Source organism: Corvus kubaryi, unplaced genomic scaffold, assembly GCF_017639235.1.
Source record: "Corvus kubaryi isolate FWS band 111438036 unplaced genomic scaffold, C.kubaryi_AGA036_p1.0 37396, whole genome shotgun sequence".
In the NCBI taxonomy this organism is placed as follows: Eukaryota; Metazoa; Chordata; class Aves; order Passeriformes; family Corvidae; genus Corvus; species Corvus kubaryi.
The window spans coordinates 26,376,697-26,394,972 of NW_024581135.1; the positions used below are offsets into that span (position 1 = coordinate 26,376,697).

Consider the following 18,276-nt stretch of genomic DNA (forward strand, 5'->3'; position numbering starts at 1 on the left):
ATTCTGGTTCCTTACTCATCTTCACAGCTTGTATTTCTGGTACCTTATTACTAAATTCACCTCTAAAAACCATTAAAATAAAATGAACATTAAAAATGGGCAAATTATGGTTCATCTAGGATGGGGACAGTTCAGCGCGGGCAAATAAGAGTTACTACAAAAACTCTCAAAACAGACCTTTTTCTTTTTTCCGTTTTACTGAGATTTCTTATTTAGAAGAAAAGGTTCAGATTCAAGCTTTAACTCTTTCCTTCCTTTTGCTTTGCAAGAGACTTTTCAACTAACCTTATTAAAGAAAATAATAAATGCAAATATAAATAAAATTAATGCCAGACAAATTTAATTCAAAAACACTGCAAAATAAAGTTTATGACTTAATCTCAAAGCAAAACCAAAATAATTATATAGAGCAATCATGGTGGCAGATACATACAACAAGTTGTTCCTCTTTGTCTCCTGTCTCTTTAATTATTATCTCAATCTCCTGATTCAATCCTTCTACACTGTTTCGGAATCGTGATCCCGTTGATTTGGTAATAGGTATCACAGGAACAAGAGCACTCTTTGGGATCGGAGCCTAAAGAACCAGAGACAATGAGAAAGCAATGTAGATTTATTTACAAAACAAAGTTACTATTTCTACCCAAAAGTGACCCTTGAAACAGAACACATCTACACCTCAGTATCAAGGATTTACATGAAACTATAGTGATTGTGTTCAAATGGATGCTTTAACTGAAGACAGACATCCTGAATTTTGTTTCAAATCCAATTCCTAGCAGGAAAAGCTAGCCTCAAAATCTCCCTTGATACAGTCTGCCTCTAGCTCGACATAGCTTTACAACTAAAAATTTAACAGCAAACATTTAAATGTAAGTAATTTTGAAGCCTTTAAAATACATTCACATTTCTCCTAAAGTGAGCTATACCACAATGTCACATCACTCTTTGTTGGATTTACCATTTGTAACCTCATTAAAATTGTATTTTAATGGAAGTCTGTGGCCACCTGCAATAACATGACACATGCAGAAGGACAATTATTTCACAAATGCAAGATGGCACTATATTAGAAATTAAGACCAACATATTAACTGGCATTAAGCCAGAATAAAAGGTTGACAAAACAACTTAGGGAGATTTCCACAAAAAGAATAAAATCCCAAACCCAAATGTCAATACTTAGTTGCTTCAGAATGAATATTAACATTTTAAAAATCCAGTGTTTCAAAATATGCACAAAAACTTCATTTTCAGAAAACGCATTACTGAAGTTTCCCAAAGCTGCCTTTGGCACACTACAACTTCTTGAGATTTCCCAGTCTCTCCATTAGCATCTGCCCTCCTGTTAAAAAAATCTCACTACCAGAATACTAGGAGATTCTGACCTCATTAAGCAGTGCTGTACTACAGGTAATGTAATATTTCCTGCAAACATTCAGTTCATCTCAAAGAACGGCACAACACACTTAAGTCACAGTAGAATTCCTACGTAAAATTCCTGGACTCTACGGCCTAGCGTGCCATGATTGAGAGCAACTCCTCTACTAACCAAAGGATCAGCATTATCTGGTCTTCAAAGGGAATTTTTGTCAGGGGATTATATTTCAATTTTTCCTTTAAGTAACAAGACTACATAGACACCAAAGCATTTTAATTTCCTGTGTACATTCTCAAAAACCACACAAAGCTTGTCTGGCAAAAAAACTACCTCAGAAAAATTCATGTAAACAAGACATTTTAAGCACAGATCATAATGGAGACTTCTTGTCACAATCACAAATCTCTACAGCGGCAAAATTAATGAATTACATTGGTTCTGCTTTCCTGAAACATTAGGTTAGCCATAAAAAAACCTCAAAAAAACCAACGCAAAAAGGACTTGCACAAGAACTACAAAAGCTTCCGTTCAGAGAATGCTTGTCACTCTGTTTCTGTCAACAAAAAATAACATTCTCATAATGGCCAAACTTGTAAAGAGTTTTAAAAGTCTTGCCTGAAGATGAAAAAAAAACACTGAAGAAGAGCACAAAAATGTCTGAGAAGGCAACACTGCTAATTCTGTTCCAAGCAAGGCCTTGGATCAACAATCCAGTAAACTAATACAGGTTTAATATTCAATCATAATACAGGTATATCAGCACAAGTTCAGGCACTAACGACTGTTTGTGCACCCAGTTTTTCAATATACACATTCTTAGGACAAACTGAACTTGTTAAAAAGAGGAACACATGTACGCTTTAAGATTTCAGCAACCATTAGCAAAATGTGGGAATTCTTCACCTTTCTTCACCTTTTAAATGTGATTCCCTACCACAAAAATTCTTAGGTACATGCTACTATTTTAAGAGCTCAAAGTAGATTCAGTAGACTTCAATATAGTTCAGTGCAGCATTTTTCACTTCCAAGAAAAATAATATTCTGTGCATGACTGAGGATGATTTCTTAGCCCAAAGTGCCAGACAGTGGAAAAGGAAGGAGGTACGGTGACATGGGTAAGCAGTCAGCCCCAAAACAATAAACTTTTTATTAGAAATACTGCCTTCACTGAGGTCTGCATGGAGCTGGGCCCTGACATGCAGGAATAGGGTACCAACCTTTGACTACTCCCCTGAATACCTGGGAACATTCACAATGAGGCAAGGTGCCAAACACAGGATAACAATTACTGTGTTCACATAGTAACACACTGGCAGGGAGTTTTAAGAGTTCTGAAACTTACAGGTATGACAAACTCATGAGGTAGGAAATAGGGGTGATGAAAAATCTAAATCGTTCACAGGCATTTCGGGAAAAATGCTCTAAGCTCTTCCAATTTTTCCCAAGTAACAAAACTTTAAACAGAATCGCAGGACTTGTGATGCTTTTACATCAAGCCACCTCTAGGTTGAACAGATCATGGTAATTCTACTCTAAAAATGAAATGTTCCACCTAGTGAGGTGGTAAGAGTGACACCAAAAAAAACCCAAACTCCCAACACTGCAAACTGCATGCAGCTGGTCTCAATATTAGTATCAATCAATTCATCAGACGTTAGGGACACAGGGTTCCCAGTAAAATGAAAGGAGCAGGGGCCTTGATGGTTCATAGTGTCACATAGTATCAGCCAAGAGCACTGAGGAAAAAACTTTATGTTGGAAAAAAAATCCATTTATTCTTCCACCTGGTTTCAGTTCTGGCCACAATCCTAGTTTCTCCATTATACCAACACTGAGAATATAGAAAGACCCCATTATTTCCACTCCTGTTTACACATTTAGTACCATCCAACTAATTCAAAATGTTCTCAGAAGCATCCTGAGATCACCTGAGGAGGCTATGACCTTTCTGCAAACTCCTCTTCCAGTTAAGAGAGACAGAAAGGAGCACTTCTGGCATAATGAAAAAAACCACAGAAATGAAAAACATTCATTTGTTCTGAAAAAAACCTGTAGTCAGCAGCAAGGACTTGATCAAGGTCCTCATCAACTATTTTCTGATTCTGAGCAGAGGGTCAGGAACAACTGACATTCTTATTCTATAGAGATTGTGTGGATTTCTTTCTTCACACAAAAATCATATTAGAAAGAAGCACAAATAAATCATTAGAAGCTTAGTTGGCAAAAACCACTAAAAATTCTGGTAAAATTAAAGAATTGCAGTAAAGGTTAAGTAGGGAAGAAAAGAGGAAATAAATCCACTGAAATTTCTTCTTTTAACTAGAAGAGTACACCATTTTCCAAATGTTAAACAGTTTACCCAGTTTCTGTGAAGGAGCTGCTGACACAATTTCCTAACATTTTTTCTCACCTTGTCAGGAATCCAATTCCTTGAGCTCAGAAATCTTTACACGACCCTTTAGAGTCAACAAACACAAAAGTTTCTTTCAAACTAGGAATGTGAAAAAAAAAAATTTCTAAATATTCTAATTACTAAATTCTGGTTTCCACACAGTCCTTCCCCTTCCTTCCACAAATCCTGAAGGAACTGAGCTGCTGCCAGAAATTCTAGTTTAGCAGTTCTCAAAAAAAGAATGAGAAAATCTAGGAACTTTGCCCTCAATGCCTACAGTTACAGATTTTTCACTCTGAGTTAAAAAACAGCTGCTAAATGCCATTGATCTAAACTCTTCACTTGCTCTTTGAATCCTTCTTTAACTTCTTCCCTTCACAAGTAGCTTGACACAGCTGGCACAAAATTAACCAAGAAAAACATTTTGTTTTGCAACACAGTCCTGGAAAAGCTGCTTTGCTTCAGTCTATATTTTATAGCTTGTTTCACAAGCCCAAAAACTAATTATCCATTGCACAATATTTTATTCACATACTATAAAATTTGGCAGAATGTAAAGACATCCATACCAGCAGCAAAATAATAAACTAATCACGATTTTAAAAAATTAATGTATATAATTTGAGGAGGTATTTTTCAGAATAGCAGCATCACTGTTCATTTTTGAAATTAAAACCCACTAAGACCATCTACACTAAAGTGGCAATACCTCAGCATTCAGAAACGCACAGGTTTGCAGAATGCCAAGCAAACCTGTTAAAATGCATGTAATTCTCCAGTGTACTAAAGGGCCTACACCAGAAGTTCCTCAGTACAGGTTCCGGTTGAAAATGTCCTCAAGTTCTACAAATTTGTATAAAACACCTTCATCAAGTATGTTGATCTGTCTTTTGTTTTGTTTTTTTTTTTAACCAACAGTTTGATACATTTTGTATGTTGATTTTCATTAACTTTCTCAAAAACCCCTAGAAAGAGATTGAGTCATTTATTTGTCTTTCTTCATTCATAATTTTGGACTGTTCTGACTCCAGCAGTCAGTAAAATCAGCAGCACAGTACACTGCACCCACACTTCAGTAATCCCTAAATTGTTATATCAAAAAATGTAATTCTAAAAAAAATCCTAAATACTTTCAGTAGCAGACAATTCAAACTACCAACAAAACTGAATTCAAGAGGCACATCAATCCCAAAAAGTCATGACTCCTAATTAAATGTCCTACAGCAGGGATAAGAAGTTAGGGTCTGAAACAAAAGATGCTAACGACTTTTATACAAAGTAGGAGTTAAGAAGAACAGAAATTCAAAACACGATTCTATTTTCTTACTTTCGGTCCTGAAGTAGAACACATTCACTCAGATACCTGACTTCACCTATGAAGTGAACCTGGCCTAAATTATTTCCAGAAGGATGGAATGACAGAAACGAAACTTTTTATTAACTGTTATCAAATTATAATATTTATTGGAACAATTAATGACATTTCAGGAGTAATTAGGAATATGATTAGATTTTCAGAGAAGCTTCACAGCTGAAGTACTCTCTCAACTCACAACATGACAGTTTCCTAGTTTCTTTCAACTACATTGCCTTGCCAAGGCTACTGTGAGGGATTTGTTCTTTTGTAACTGTTAAGAAAAATGGTGTGTATCAAATGTACATACATGAGATATCAGCAGGGAGAGGGAAAAAAAAGTTTCCTTCTGAAAAAATGACCAAACTTTTCTATTGGTTTTCTTAAAGTTACTTAACCAAAACACACTTGAAGAAGGATTTGTGTTTCTAAAAGCCTATCATTTTTTTACACCTGTTATCAATTGAGCTAAAAATATTACACCTCTGTCAACCTGACCTCATTAGAAGCCTTGAGATAAAACTGAAACTGCACACAGAACATGTGGTAGCCTAGCCATCACAATTCTTGTAGAAGGGATTATTACTTTAAATCTCAAGGCACAATAAATGACAGGGGGAAAAAAAAAAATCTTAAAAAGGCTGAATGAAGTCATGTAGTGTGTAAACACTTAAATAAATAATCTCATGGAATAGCCTTTTGTCAGGTAAGCTCTCTAAATCTCATCACAGTATTAGACAAGTGCTTGGCAAGACATCAAAATGTGCTCAGAAGAACTACTTTTTATTTGAGTATACAGTTTTACCAGCAGTTTGCTCCATGTCATATTCTACATGCAAAGTCACAATTGTTACAGCAACATATAATGAAGAAGATGACCTATAGTTTTAGATTAAACTTTTCTGTCATCCTTTTGTGGAACCTGCAGAATGCACTTTAAAAGTCTTGCTTTAAGGAAGGATTTAACTACCTGAAATTATTTGGAAGTGGGAGTTCAAAGCCAGCTCACCCAAGCAACAAAAAGATCTGGGCCCCCATTCACTCAAGCAGTCAAAAGAAAGCTCTATTTCATAGAATTCACCTATAGCTACACCGTATTTAGCAGCCTGCGGTATTTCTAAGTCCCCTCTAAGACAAATCACAACCTTGAAAGGAGCAAAAAGTAGTTTTAGCTACCCAACACAGCCAAAAAGCACACAGCCTCACCTGACTGTGGTTAATGGCTGCATGGTTCCCATGAAAAGGAGACTGTCTTTCCTTGTCACGATGATGCCTGCTGCTGTGTTTGCTTCTCTGCAGCTGCTGACGCAATTTTGCAATCTAACAAAGGAAAAATTTACATTAGATTTCAACAGGTGTATTCAGGTACACACGTAATTTCATCCATTTATCCCATCACTTAGTTAAAATTATTTACTACCACAACATTCATAATTATTGCCAGCATTAGATTTGTTCTTGCAAATCTAATATGTTAGCTATCAGTTCAGCTGGCACTCAGAAGACACCTCTGGAGGTTTAGTGAAAGAACTTGAAATACATAAAGTTTGAAAGTAGTGTGGTCATTGCTATTATTTCCTTCTTTGGTGAAAAATGTTACCTGCATTTAGTGTTTTCTTTCCCACATATTCAGATTAAAAATATTAATACACCTGAATTGTTATATTAAATCAATATAAAATGAAAAGCCATTTCCTATTTTTTACCAAGCCCACCATCTGTATAATTAAGCAAAGTAGCAAAATACTCCTGCCTTCCTGAAGGATCATGGTATCAGTGCACACCAAAAAACTATTTAATCTAAAGGTATCTCAAGTAAAGACATTTCTGACCTCCTTGAGTTGTTCGTTGCTGCCCCATGACGATGAACGTTTGTGTGAGCTTCTCTTCTTTTCTAAATATTCTTCAGCCCAGGCACTTTCTGTCTGTAAGAAGAAGATTACAGGATTAATTTAAAAAGGTAATTGCTACTTTCTGGCAGAATATTTTGAGACAAATTAGAAGAGAGAACTTTTAAGATATGCTAGATTCAGAACCAAAAGTGAACAACAGTAACCAACTAGAAGCCTTTCTCACAGGTAAAGTACAAAAAAGTGGAGTGAAACCATATAAATAAAAAACCCCAAACCCACAACTTTCAGACCTCCTGTAATATAGGAATGTGCTAGTTTCCCTTCCAAATGACTGAGCATAAGGCAGTATTCACATGTAGCACAAGCTGCCAGAGAGCTCTGAAGAACCAGTGTGACAGTGCTGAACTGGGGGGAGATGGTGTATTTAATTTCCTGCACAAACGCTGACCTTGTTATTTCTGACGCATTAGCAAGGGTGGCTTGGTGTAAACGCTGTGAAAGCCTGCACCAGCACAGCTTCAAAAGCACGTTCTTGCTCTCAAGAATGAGAAAAAGGAAAGCAAGGCATATAAGCACCACTAGAGCCATTGCAAAGTAGGGAATTAATTTAATAATGCCTCAAAGGTCCCGGGTTCACAGTTGCCCCAGGACAAGCAGAAAGCAACACAGATAATACTAAGCTGGTTTCACTAAACCAACAGACACATTAGTGTTTAATAAAAAAATCTCACAAACATATAGTGGTGAAAGAGTTCAGAGAAATGCAAAGTATCATTAAGCCACGCTGTATTTCAGGTAAGAAAATGCACAGGCAAGACTGTGATAATACTGCATGCTTTATGGGCAGTTTGTATTCCCACCTAGCCAGCTCCAGGAATGTCTTCAAAGCAGTGAACTGTAAAGGCTCTAAGAAGACAGATAGCAACATCTATCAGGAATCTCTGTGCAGTCACAGGAAATACACCTAATGAAGCAAGGGAAAGCATTTCTGGAAGCAGCTCACACACTGAAACAGACAGCAAATTCCTTGAAGTTCACTGTTGCCACCATGCAGTTCTCAGCATACAGTGATGATCTAGCTAATCCCATTTTTAAGACACCTCACTTTCCCCTATAGAGAAGAACTTTGATTGCCTCTAAGTCTTCACACCTACAGCGAGCAGTGGTTGTTCTTACATGTGAAACTAAGAGTTTGCAGAAGCCACATGCTGACCTTTCTTACCCCAGCTGCACTTGCATCTCAGAAACTCAAGTCTTTTGTGGTATTAATCCCTTTTTTGCAGGGAATATGGAGCCTTAACTCCAAATATACAGGTTGCAACCCCACCAGTTTCAGTTACAGACACAAGTTTCATATAAATAAAACCTTCATTATCAATACTTTTTATCTTCATCATTCTAAATCAAACACTAACTAGGACAAATCTGAATAATAAAGTTAGTATGGTTGCTTTGAAATTCCCATTTCATAGCAAAATCAGAATCCATTACAATCTGTTTTTCTAGAAAAGCACTCACTGATCTTCATCATAAAATAGAATAATTGATAACCCCCATTCCCAAGTACCAATTTTTGTCTAGTCAATTCTCAAATGTCAGTCAGGAGTATCATTCTATCCTCTAGCTTTAGCTACTAATTCTAGCTTCCCAACTCAGCACAACAATGACACTTGCCTACAGGAGAATAATTAACACTAATTAGTCTTTGCCTTTAATTTATATTCAAGACTTTGACTCAAGATTCAAGAATTATTTAATAAATTAATATCTGATTCATTTTCAAGCCTTAAAGTTGCTTTGAGGCTCATCCTTAAAACAAATAGTTAGAAATCTTTTCAGGTTAAACTATAGGAAACCTGTACATCAAGACAGAAATGCAATACTATTTTAGCAAGTCGTCTTCTACTTATTCCACCTATTTTGTTTGTAGTACTTATTATCAAGAAATGGACCAAGTAACCAAAAGGCAAAGTGGGTTCTTAAAGTACTACTACTTGCTTCTTAGTTGTCACCATTCATAACATCCTCCCCCCTTTCTAGAATTACAAAGAAATTAGTTTAAGGCTAAATTTATTACAGACAGTAGAACGCTTCAGAAAAAAAAAGTTTTAAGAGGCAAAAGCTTTGCAGTCAAAATAAATTATTTAAGAATTTTTTTAAAATACAATGTAATTGTCCCATTTTAAGTTGTAAGACAAACAGGTTTCATTCAAAGCAAAAAGACAAGATTACTAACACCTGTTTTATGAGCACTTTAAACAACATGCGCAGGTATGAATCCTAGCCAGACCCTTGGATGCTCAATAATACACCTATTCATCATCCAACAAATATTTTTCAGGTACATAATTCAGTTGAGTTTTATAGACAGGTTTCATCACAATACTCAATCGAAGGAGGAATCTGATAGAGAGACAGTCTGCATGACCTGGGATCTCTTACACAGTTCTCAGCCATGACCCATGGGCATCTCTAGAAAGGCCTGCAAGCTGAAGTGTGCCATTAATTGCTGTCTCTTCCCAGTATGCTTCCTGCACGACTCTACTCCCTATGCCATAACTCCACAGAATCAAGATACCCTGCTTACTCAACTTGAAAACCTTTTACATCTTCATAAATTCAAGTCCTGTTCTCTAAAGGCTTGAAATCAGAACACATACATTTCATGTCAGACTTCGTGAAATCTGAAATTACACACTGGAACCAGAGTATCTCATCAGTGAAACTTCATCCAAATAAGACATTTTCAGAAAAGCTGAACAATACAAATGGGCAGTCTGTATTATCTCGGGAAGCTAACTATTGTAAGTCACATTTTAAATTTGTCCCTAGCTCCAGTGGTTGCTCTCAGGCCCATCGGAAGACTAAAATCAATATCATCTCATCAGTGTCACATCAACATCAGCTTTGGACATACAGATGTATGTCTATAGCCCTACATTTTCTACTGGTTTGATAAATTTTAAATTAGGAAGTGCAAACGGATCATTCTAGTTCTCTCAGAAATACACTACCATAGATCACCACTAAATGAACTCATTCTGCAGAAATATCTAATGCACTTACAGTCTTCCCATTAACCTTTCAAATATATTTCCTCTTCTATACAAAAGCCCCACTGCCACAGCAGTTAGATGTGCCAGAATTGGGAGAAAAAGGCAAAAGAAAAATGCAAGCCAAAAAGGATGGTATCTGGCAAATACCGAGATTATAAAAGCCCAACCATTATTCAGATTATATCAAAACTAACCTGAACAAGATCAACTGAACATAGCAAACACTTTGGCAGCAGTACAGAAATATAATTATTTTGAAAAAAGTATCCTAAGAAATCAAATACGAAAATAAATTGTTAGGACACCCATAGGGGTTTAGTTCTGCCCTTTAATGACGCCTTTTAATAGCTAAGTATGTACAGACATTCCTTGTATATCACATACCTTCCTTCATCCTCCTCCTCTTACTTCAAAGTGCTTTCTTTTATCACCCTGTCTTCTAACCATTTTTCCAATTCATTTTCCTGCACAGAAAACGTGTTCCTCAGCTGTCCTTTCTTCTTCACCACTTCCTAATTCCACCTTATCCAGATGGACATATTTCCCTACAAAACACCTTCCTTCTCTACTGATCTGCTCTTCCCACAAAAGGCCACACAGTAACACTGCACACCTCATCTGCTCAATTCCGACTCATCCACAGACACTGAAACTATGTGGACACATTTTTGCTACTGTTACCAAACATAACAGGGGTTCAAACACAAGGATGCCCCACATGCTATGAGGTCCTCTTCCAACTGCATCTTGCTTATGTTCTTTGGAATTAGTGGAGACTTCTTGTTGAAACCATGTTCCAGGAACAGGGATTTAAAATCTGATACATTTGCCTCTTTCTTTCACGCTGCATGTTAGAGAAAGCCACTGCCAGACTGCACCCACAGAAGGAGAAATGAAACACTAGGATATTTTAAGAAACACTCCATCTTGAACCACTTCTGCATACAGAAGGGATGTCATGTAACAACACTCCCTTTAAAGGGGAATGCCAAAACAAACGTCATGCTTCAGTCAATTGTTTGTTGTTTCCGTTTTTACAGGTGGCACAGGACGGAACCTTTAAAGCTTGTGAAATTTTGTTAAGCAGTTCATGTTTATTGGAAAATCATGTACTTTTTTAATACTTTCCAGTTGAGCTAAATTTCAACACCATTCACAGTTCAATGAGGCAGTTCTTCAATGCATATAATTCTATACTGGGTGCATAAAACCCAAGTGAACATTACAGGGCTTTTACAATTAGAGGATGAAGAGTTGGAGACAGACGTACATATAAGGATACATCACTAAGTTCTCTATATAAATTTAAAGTAAACAGTAATTAACTCCAGTGCTATCTAGTGTACTGCACACTGTAAGAATAATGAGAATACAGATGTACAATGCACTGAGGCAAGAAGGAAGTGGAACACCTAAACGATACTACAGTTCTCAGCCTTTACTTAAAGAATGCAAATAATTCACACATGCCATAGCAAAGGTAGGATTCCTGCAATTTGAAAGTGAATAGAAACTTGTGAGCAAGAAAGCTAAAGTGAATGTTTTCAAAGGAAAAGCTTCTCACATTTAAATCCTGTCTTCACCCTTACATACTCCAAAGACAAAAAACTCTGTCCTACCTGTGTGGCTTTGTCTCTCATACAGGGAGCAGCTTGTCCATGATTATCACGAGGCCACTGTCCAGCAAGGTATGGAGCAGCAAGCGTATCCAGTGAAGACGTCCGGCGAACAATACTGGAAGGGCTTGATGAAGGTGGTCTTGATTTGTCTGGTAGAGCAAGAACATTTGATTACAAAGAAATCAAGACAGAGAGCTTATCCATTTTAATAGCCTACAAGAAATCATACCAAATTGGAACTATGCTGTTAAGTATACAACAAGATACTTCTAATATGGAAATTAAGTTTGCTTTTCCAGGCTCTATTCAGTCTGAATAAGTTTGAAATCTGTTTTTATGGTTTCTTTAAAAACATCCTTATGCCACAAATGTTGCATTAGTGTTCACACACCACTATTTACTCCTTTAAAAGTCTAACAGTCATTTGATTCTTAAATGATGAAGGTGTAGAAGAAATAAAAATAGCTATGTTTATGCACACAAAAGGTTAATGAAGAAAAACTGTGTTGAACTTTTTCAATTTAATGCTGAGTTTACAGTTCATCCTACTAGCCCTTCACCCCTTCACCTACTTTACTTCCAGGGACACTACAAACCAGCATATTCTAACCACCCAGTACATGATATATGGCATAACCCTTAGATTCAGAAGTCAACTTTGATAGGGTAATCATTTACATTTTACAAGCTAATTGAGACATCTCCTCCCTTTACATGCTACTTGGTAACTATGTTCATATTTGCCTGGTGCTGTATCTTCTGCAACACCTCATTTGTGGTGTTTATACTGGTATCCTATTTCAGAACAATTTAGATACAAAGAGGAATCCTTACCAAAAAAAAAAAAGTTAACTACAACAATCATAGGAAGTAACATGAGAAGGAAGAATATGGTTAAAAATAAAAATTTGTATCTGTCCCATCTGTCAATGATGTCTTAAGTAAGGTGGCAGTAAAAGACTACACTGCAAGCTATGAAGAATAAACACTGAAGAAAATTTCCTCAGAACAGTAACTGTGGTTGTTAAATTTAAGAGACCGATAAGCAGCAAAGACCTGGGGTTTAGATACACATACATGCTTACACATTTTGAGATGTAAAAGGCAAATCCTGAGATCACAACGATCTAAGCTTACTACCAACTCATCTACTCCCCACAAAAAGAATTTCAATTATACTTGAAAGAATTGTGCATTAATCTTAACTATAACAAATAGAAAGTCCTAAAAAACACAGCTAGAACACAGCAAGCATGATTCAGGAGTTAGATGGAACCTTTATAAAAGGCCACGGGAAAAACTCAGTCATGTGTCCTCCCTCACTGTGCCTTAGGATGAATTCTGCACTAGAAGTATCAATAACACAGCAATTTGTATTATACATAAACTCATTTACATTTACAAAGGAAATTGTGCCTGGTTAGTGTCTGACTGCTAGTCAGAAAATAAAACCACTGACATCAAAAGTCCAAAATTCAATTTCTAAGCTGTTGCAATCTACTAAAAATACATGTGATAAATACTAATACAACTTGTTAGGTATAGATTTCAATGGAGTGGAAAGCACCTAAATCTAGTGATGTTCTACACTAAATAGCCTCATGTGAATTTATTAGAAAGGTACACAGTAAAAATGTGAGAAATATTTCAATTCAACTACAAGGAAAAAATTCTTAGCACTATAATCAGCCGCTCTTGTACAAAGCGGTCAGGAAACTTCATCTGGTTTATTATTTCTACAAGCACCAACAATGATACAACCTTACTACTGAGCTCTCAGCAGATTTGCTCTCAGGGTGTAACAGCAAATATGTTTTGGAGTTTGCACTTAAGACTCCCATGTCAAAGAAATTCTCTGACTACTATCAGCACACTGAGGGGTCTGTTTGTATCAGAAGATTTCAAAACTATTCCTTTTGTGTGTACTATAGGACAATGTGGCATGCTAACACAATGTGCCATTCTTTAAAAATTATGCTTGCTTCCAAAGTTAAATCAAACATATTATTTGTCTTAGAATTAGCTGCCATATTCTCCCTGTTTGTTTTTCTTCTCAGTTATCATTCTTCCTCTTCAAGAAGCTTTTCTCTTTTTACCAAGGGGAAACAGAAAGGATGTGAAAAAAAATTATAAATCAGGAAGTGTACGTAGTCAGCCACATCATCTGCAAAGCCACTGCAGCAGCTTCAGAACTGGAAAAGCAGAATCTATTACTCTCTCTTCTCCACCACAAAAAAAAAGAAAAACAAAACAAAAACAAAAAACAACTGGAAAGACTATTTTGCTGAACAAACAGAGAATGAGAACTGAAGAGCCTGTTTACTATTTAAGTTCAAGGGAAGCTGCTCATTTCAAGGCACAAAGCCTGTAAATACTCTCTCTTCCTCTGATTTAAAAATTCATTCAAGAAATTCTGTTTTCAAATTACTTCTATTTAGATGGGTAATGATGTTTGGATCTGTTTTTACTTACTTTTCCACCTTCACAACCTGCCTTTATACAAATTGGCAAAGTCTACTATACAATCCTTCTTACTGTTTCAAAACATTTCAGTGGGAACATATACAATGTTTTCATTGCACTTTCCCCTACAATACTTGAAGCAAGTGTTCAGCTGCTATTTTTTCTTGATGTGACCTACATAACAAGAGATCTGCCTCCATAGAGATAACAGTTACAACAGCTGTGGCTGATGAAAAACAATGGAGCTGTTTCATCAAATAGACGCTTCTTAAATATTAGATCTCTTTTAATTGGCCTGATTATCTCTCTAAACCAGTATTTGTGACAAATATCAACCCTCCTATCCATCCACCACTAGTATAAATCTATTTAGAAACAAAAGTCTTTCTGCAATCTGGTCTCAAACAAAGCAAAATAATAGAACAAAAATAAAGAGAACATACACAACACAAATCAATGAAGTCCATAATGCGGGGAAATAACAAGCGAGTTGCCATGTCTTCATTGGTCATTGCCGTACAAGTGACCAACAGAAGTTGCTACAGGCAACTTGGTATCTCACACACCTCTTGCAGAGTAAAGCCAGGCACCTCCAAAGGCAGTGTAAACTCAGGCACTATAGCAGTGGGACTGAAGAGCAAAACTGAACAAATAGAGATGCTTACCAATAACTACCTGAAAGGTATGAAAGAAACCAAAGAAACATCATCTAACACATACTGTGAGAAAATAAGCAGCAGAAAAGCCTAAGAAGCCACTGAACTCACAAAACTCTACTTTAGGCTTTTTTTTATACAAGTGGGCTATCCAAAGTAGTGAGAAGGAGTGAGACCAAACTAACTCCTCTGCCATCAAAGCATACATACAGTTGACCTTTTTGTTCTGCTTTGGTCAGGCTTTTCCCCAGAAAGGACCTTCATGGGATCTCTCCCATGCACAGCTGGCACAACCGTCTTTCCCAAAACTACAACTGGTCTCTGGGACTCCACCTACTTTTCATGTTTCATTAAAAGAACCGAACAGACTCAGAGCACTAAGCACAGACACACCACCCAACTGTGTATACACCCTTTGGAAGATAATCCTGGCTATCATCCTCACAGAAATTTAAAGAGAACTGTTCACTAGTAATTCAAAATTGTCCCACTGTAGAAGAATGACTGAATTAGTGGTGTTTTAGAAAACCAAACCTCATAAAACCCAAGATGTTCAAGTTACTTAACTCTAGTAAATGAAAATATTTTTAATCCAAATAAACTCCCCTGAAGTGCTGGCCACAAGAAACATACAGTATGATGGTGCAAAAATGAATTAGCTTTCTTTACACCTACCATTTGTTAAACAGCTTAGGTAAGCAGTGCAGGAATGTAGCGGTACACAAAGCCTTCTCTCTTATCCTACAGTAATATCTTTCAAAACTACTGCAAAACCTTGGTCATTAAGGCCAACAGGTCTGCAGCTATTATTGTGTCACCAAATTATTAAAACTAATAAATTCTATGATAAAATTTGAGACTGTAATAGAGTTCCATTTCTTCCTCTCTACCTCCAAGAAAAGGTTCATACCTGACCTCTAAGACTTCATATACTATTTTTATCACTTCCATTCACACAAGCAGGCTTTAATATTACCCTTCCCTAGAAACTTCTCCTTAATTTTCAGAATGAGTTTAGATGTCCAATACAGTCAACTGGACTATACCAGGAAGTCCAGCATCCAGCAGAGAACTCTCTCACCACCTCGAGGCACCTGAAAGTAAACAACTGCTATGGCTCTGGTCTTGATCTTCTTGTTTACTCAGCCTGGTACACTGTAACATTTTTGCAGCTGAGCAGTTCAACTCCTCTAAGATGTGTTTTATATAAGAACACAAATAACAAGATCCCATTAGATCTTTACTCAGTGAATAAACCAAGGCAAAAACCAATGAAGATAGAGAAATGTGTATGCTCTATCTCATGTTGCAACAGTGTACTAGTAGGTCAAAACAATGTCCTCTAACGGGTGGTTTGCAGACAGGTAAAGAGGCAAATGTGAAAACTGAACCAAAATTGGAGATTGCAGGACAGACTCTGCAGTGTAGAAACGAGGCCACACCAGTGATGGGAAGGGCAGAACACATTAACAGGCAATTAGAAGCTGAATTCTGTGAAATAACTGCTAGAGACTGCAGAAAGGGAAAGTAAAAGATGAAAAACAGGTAGTAGCAAGATCTAGCTTCCTGGTCATATTTAGGAGGAGGGGAGAGAAGTGGCAAGAAAAGCATGGAAAATTAGAAGTTGTATGACAGAATCTTCCATTTGTAATTACCCCGTAGTCAACAGAGAATTCAGTTGAGCAATTCAGATCAGAAAACAAGGGCTAAAAAAACCCTCCAAAAACCACACCCCAAACCCATAAAAGCCACATTTGTAAATTCAAAAGTTAGGGTTCTCGAGTGTAAAGCAGGCTCCTGAAAACTAAGTTCACAACTATTCAACTGCTTCCCAGGAAAGAAAATCTGAAAAACGTGAAACTGAGCCTGAAGTATACAACTTATATTTAGATACACTTAAACTTAGATACAACCAGCATCTAAGTTCAGAAAACGCTATCATTTGTCTAACCTCAAGGTTCATTTTCATCTAAGAAAATGTGTCTACAGCTGTCGGAATGAACAGAAGCCATCACTAACTGAAAGCAAGAAACAGAAAACCCCAAGTTATTCTGCAGCAGATTCTGACCAATACCCTCAAGCATCTTGTGTGTCTGCACAACCGTTGCCTCATTAGCAAAAAAAGTTCCACTTCCATGTTCTCAGCTAACACTGTTTACTCATTTAGATAAAAAACCTGAAGTCAACTCAGCCTCTGTCAAGCACTGGACTACACAAGATGAATGTTAAGCACTATTAAAGAGTTTAGTTTGCATTTGGAGCCAATACAAGTACTAGTCAGAAACTGGAACATGTGGAAGCAATTAAATGGACACCACTCTCCTGTTTTCACACATCTTGTAAAAAGCTACTGGAATTACCTTAACACCGTAGAGTAATCAAATGACTTGTTTCTTTCTATATGTTAATTCTGCAAAGTAGCAAAGAGGCCAGCATAGTTTCAGCAGGCTTCTCCACAGTGACTAAAAGACAGTGCAATTTTTCCACCCTAAGTGGTCTGACGCATGCCTTTACAAACAGTTTTTGAACCTGGACCTCAAGGCTAACCATGCTCTTCCTCATTCTCCAGGCCAGCAGATTGCACCTTAGGCAAGATTTCTATAAAGCTCACAGGAAGGAGACCGGATTTTGTGATGTGCATAAAGTCTTTCAGATTACTGATTAACAAGAATCTCAAATGAAGAATATACATTCCTCAATCCAAAGCCTTATAATATAATATAGCCTTAATAAAACCCTCATTACTCTTATCTGCAAAGTGAAAAATCTAACTCAGAATCTTATCAGTACTCTCTTACACTAGCAGACTAGGAGGTACACAGTCATCTTGTACCAACTGGTGATGACTGTCTCATTTGGCAGCATCACTCCTCAAGAGCCAGGATAGGAAAAAAGAAAAAACCCAAAGCGGTAGTCTGGATATAATCATTATTTTAGAAAGGGGGAGGAGTATAAGGAGAAGCAGAAGTGTTAAAGGGAGGGCTAGTCCTAGATTTCCACATATACACTTCTGCATATTAGTCAACTTTATTGTTTAGATTACCACAGTCAATTTAATGAAAAAGAGTAGCTGCAAGCTTTGGTATCTTAAAAGTAACATTTTTCCCCAGATTTGAGGACATGAACACAAAGCCACATTCATGCACTTTTGAGAAAACTTTTATCCCAAGAAGGAAAAGGACTTACATATGTCAGCCTCTATCATCCTCAACCTGATGCCATATATTACTTAAATCCCAGCATTTCCAATAAGAATTATTTAATTTTTCAAAGAGTTAAAAAGCAGTTTGCTACAAAATGTATGGTATCCTCACGCTATTTTCTATCTTCACTGTAGCACAAGCATGTCATCACTCTCAAGCACACACATCCTTCTGCAGGGTTCTGTTGAAAGCAACTGCTAAGAGAGATACTGAATACTTTTGCTCTACAGCTATGTGCCATGCCTACAGCACTAGTCAGTTCTTTAATTGCAAGCTCAGGGACACTGTTTGGATCACAA

At 36.9% G+C, this 18,276-nt stretch overlaps 1 protein-coding gene across 1 annotated transcript in view; it reads right to left on the minus strand.

The window, feature by feature from the left end:
* The window catches only part of FAM117B (family with sequence similarity 117 member B), a 28,935-nt gene that overhangs the window by 9,862 nt on the left and 797 nt on the right, over positions 1–18,276 (minus strand). The window contains exons 2-5 of the mRNA XM_042040562.1: positions 11,656–11,828; positions 6,960–7,052; positions 6,334–6,447; positions 434–577 (exon numbers count right to left, since the gene is read on the minus strand). Of these exons, the coding sequence (XP_041896496.1) occupies positions 434–577; positions 6,334–6,447; positions 6,960–7,052; positions 11,656–11,828 (524 nt within the window). The remainder of the gene's footprint in view (positions 1–433; positions 578–6,333; positions 6,448–6,959; positions 7,053–11,655; positions 11,829–18,276) is intronic.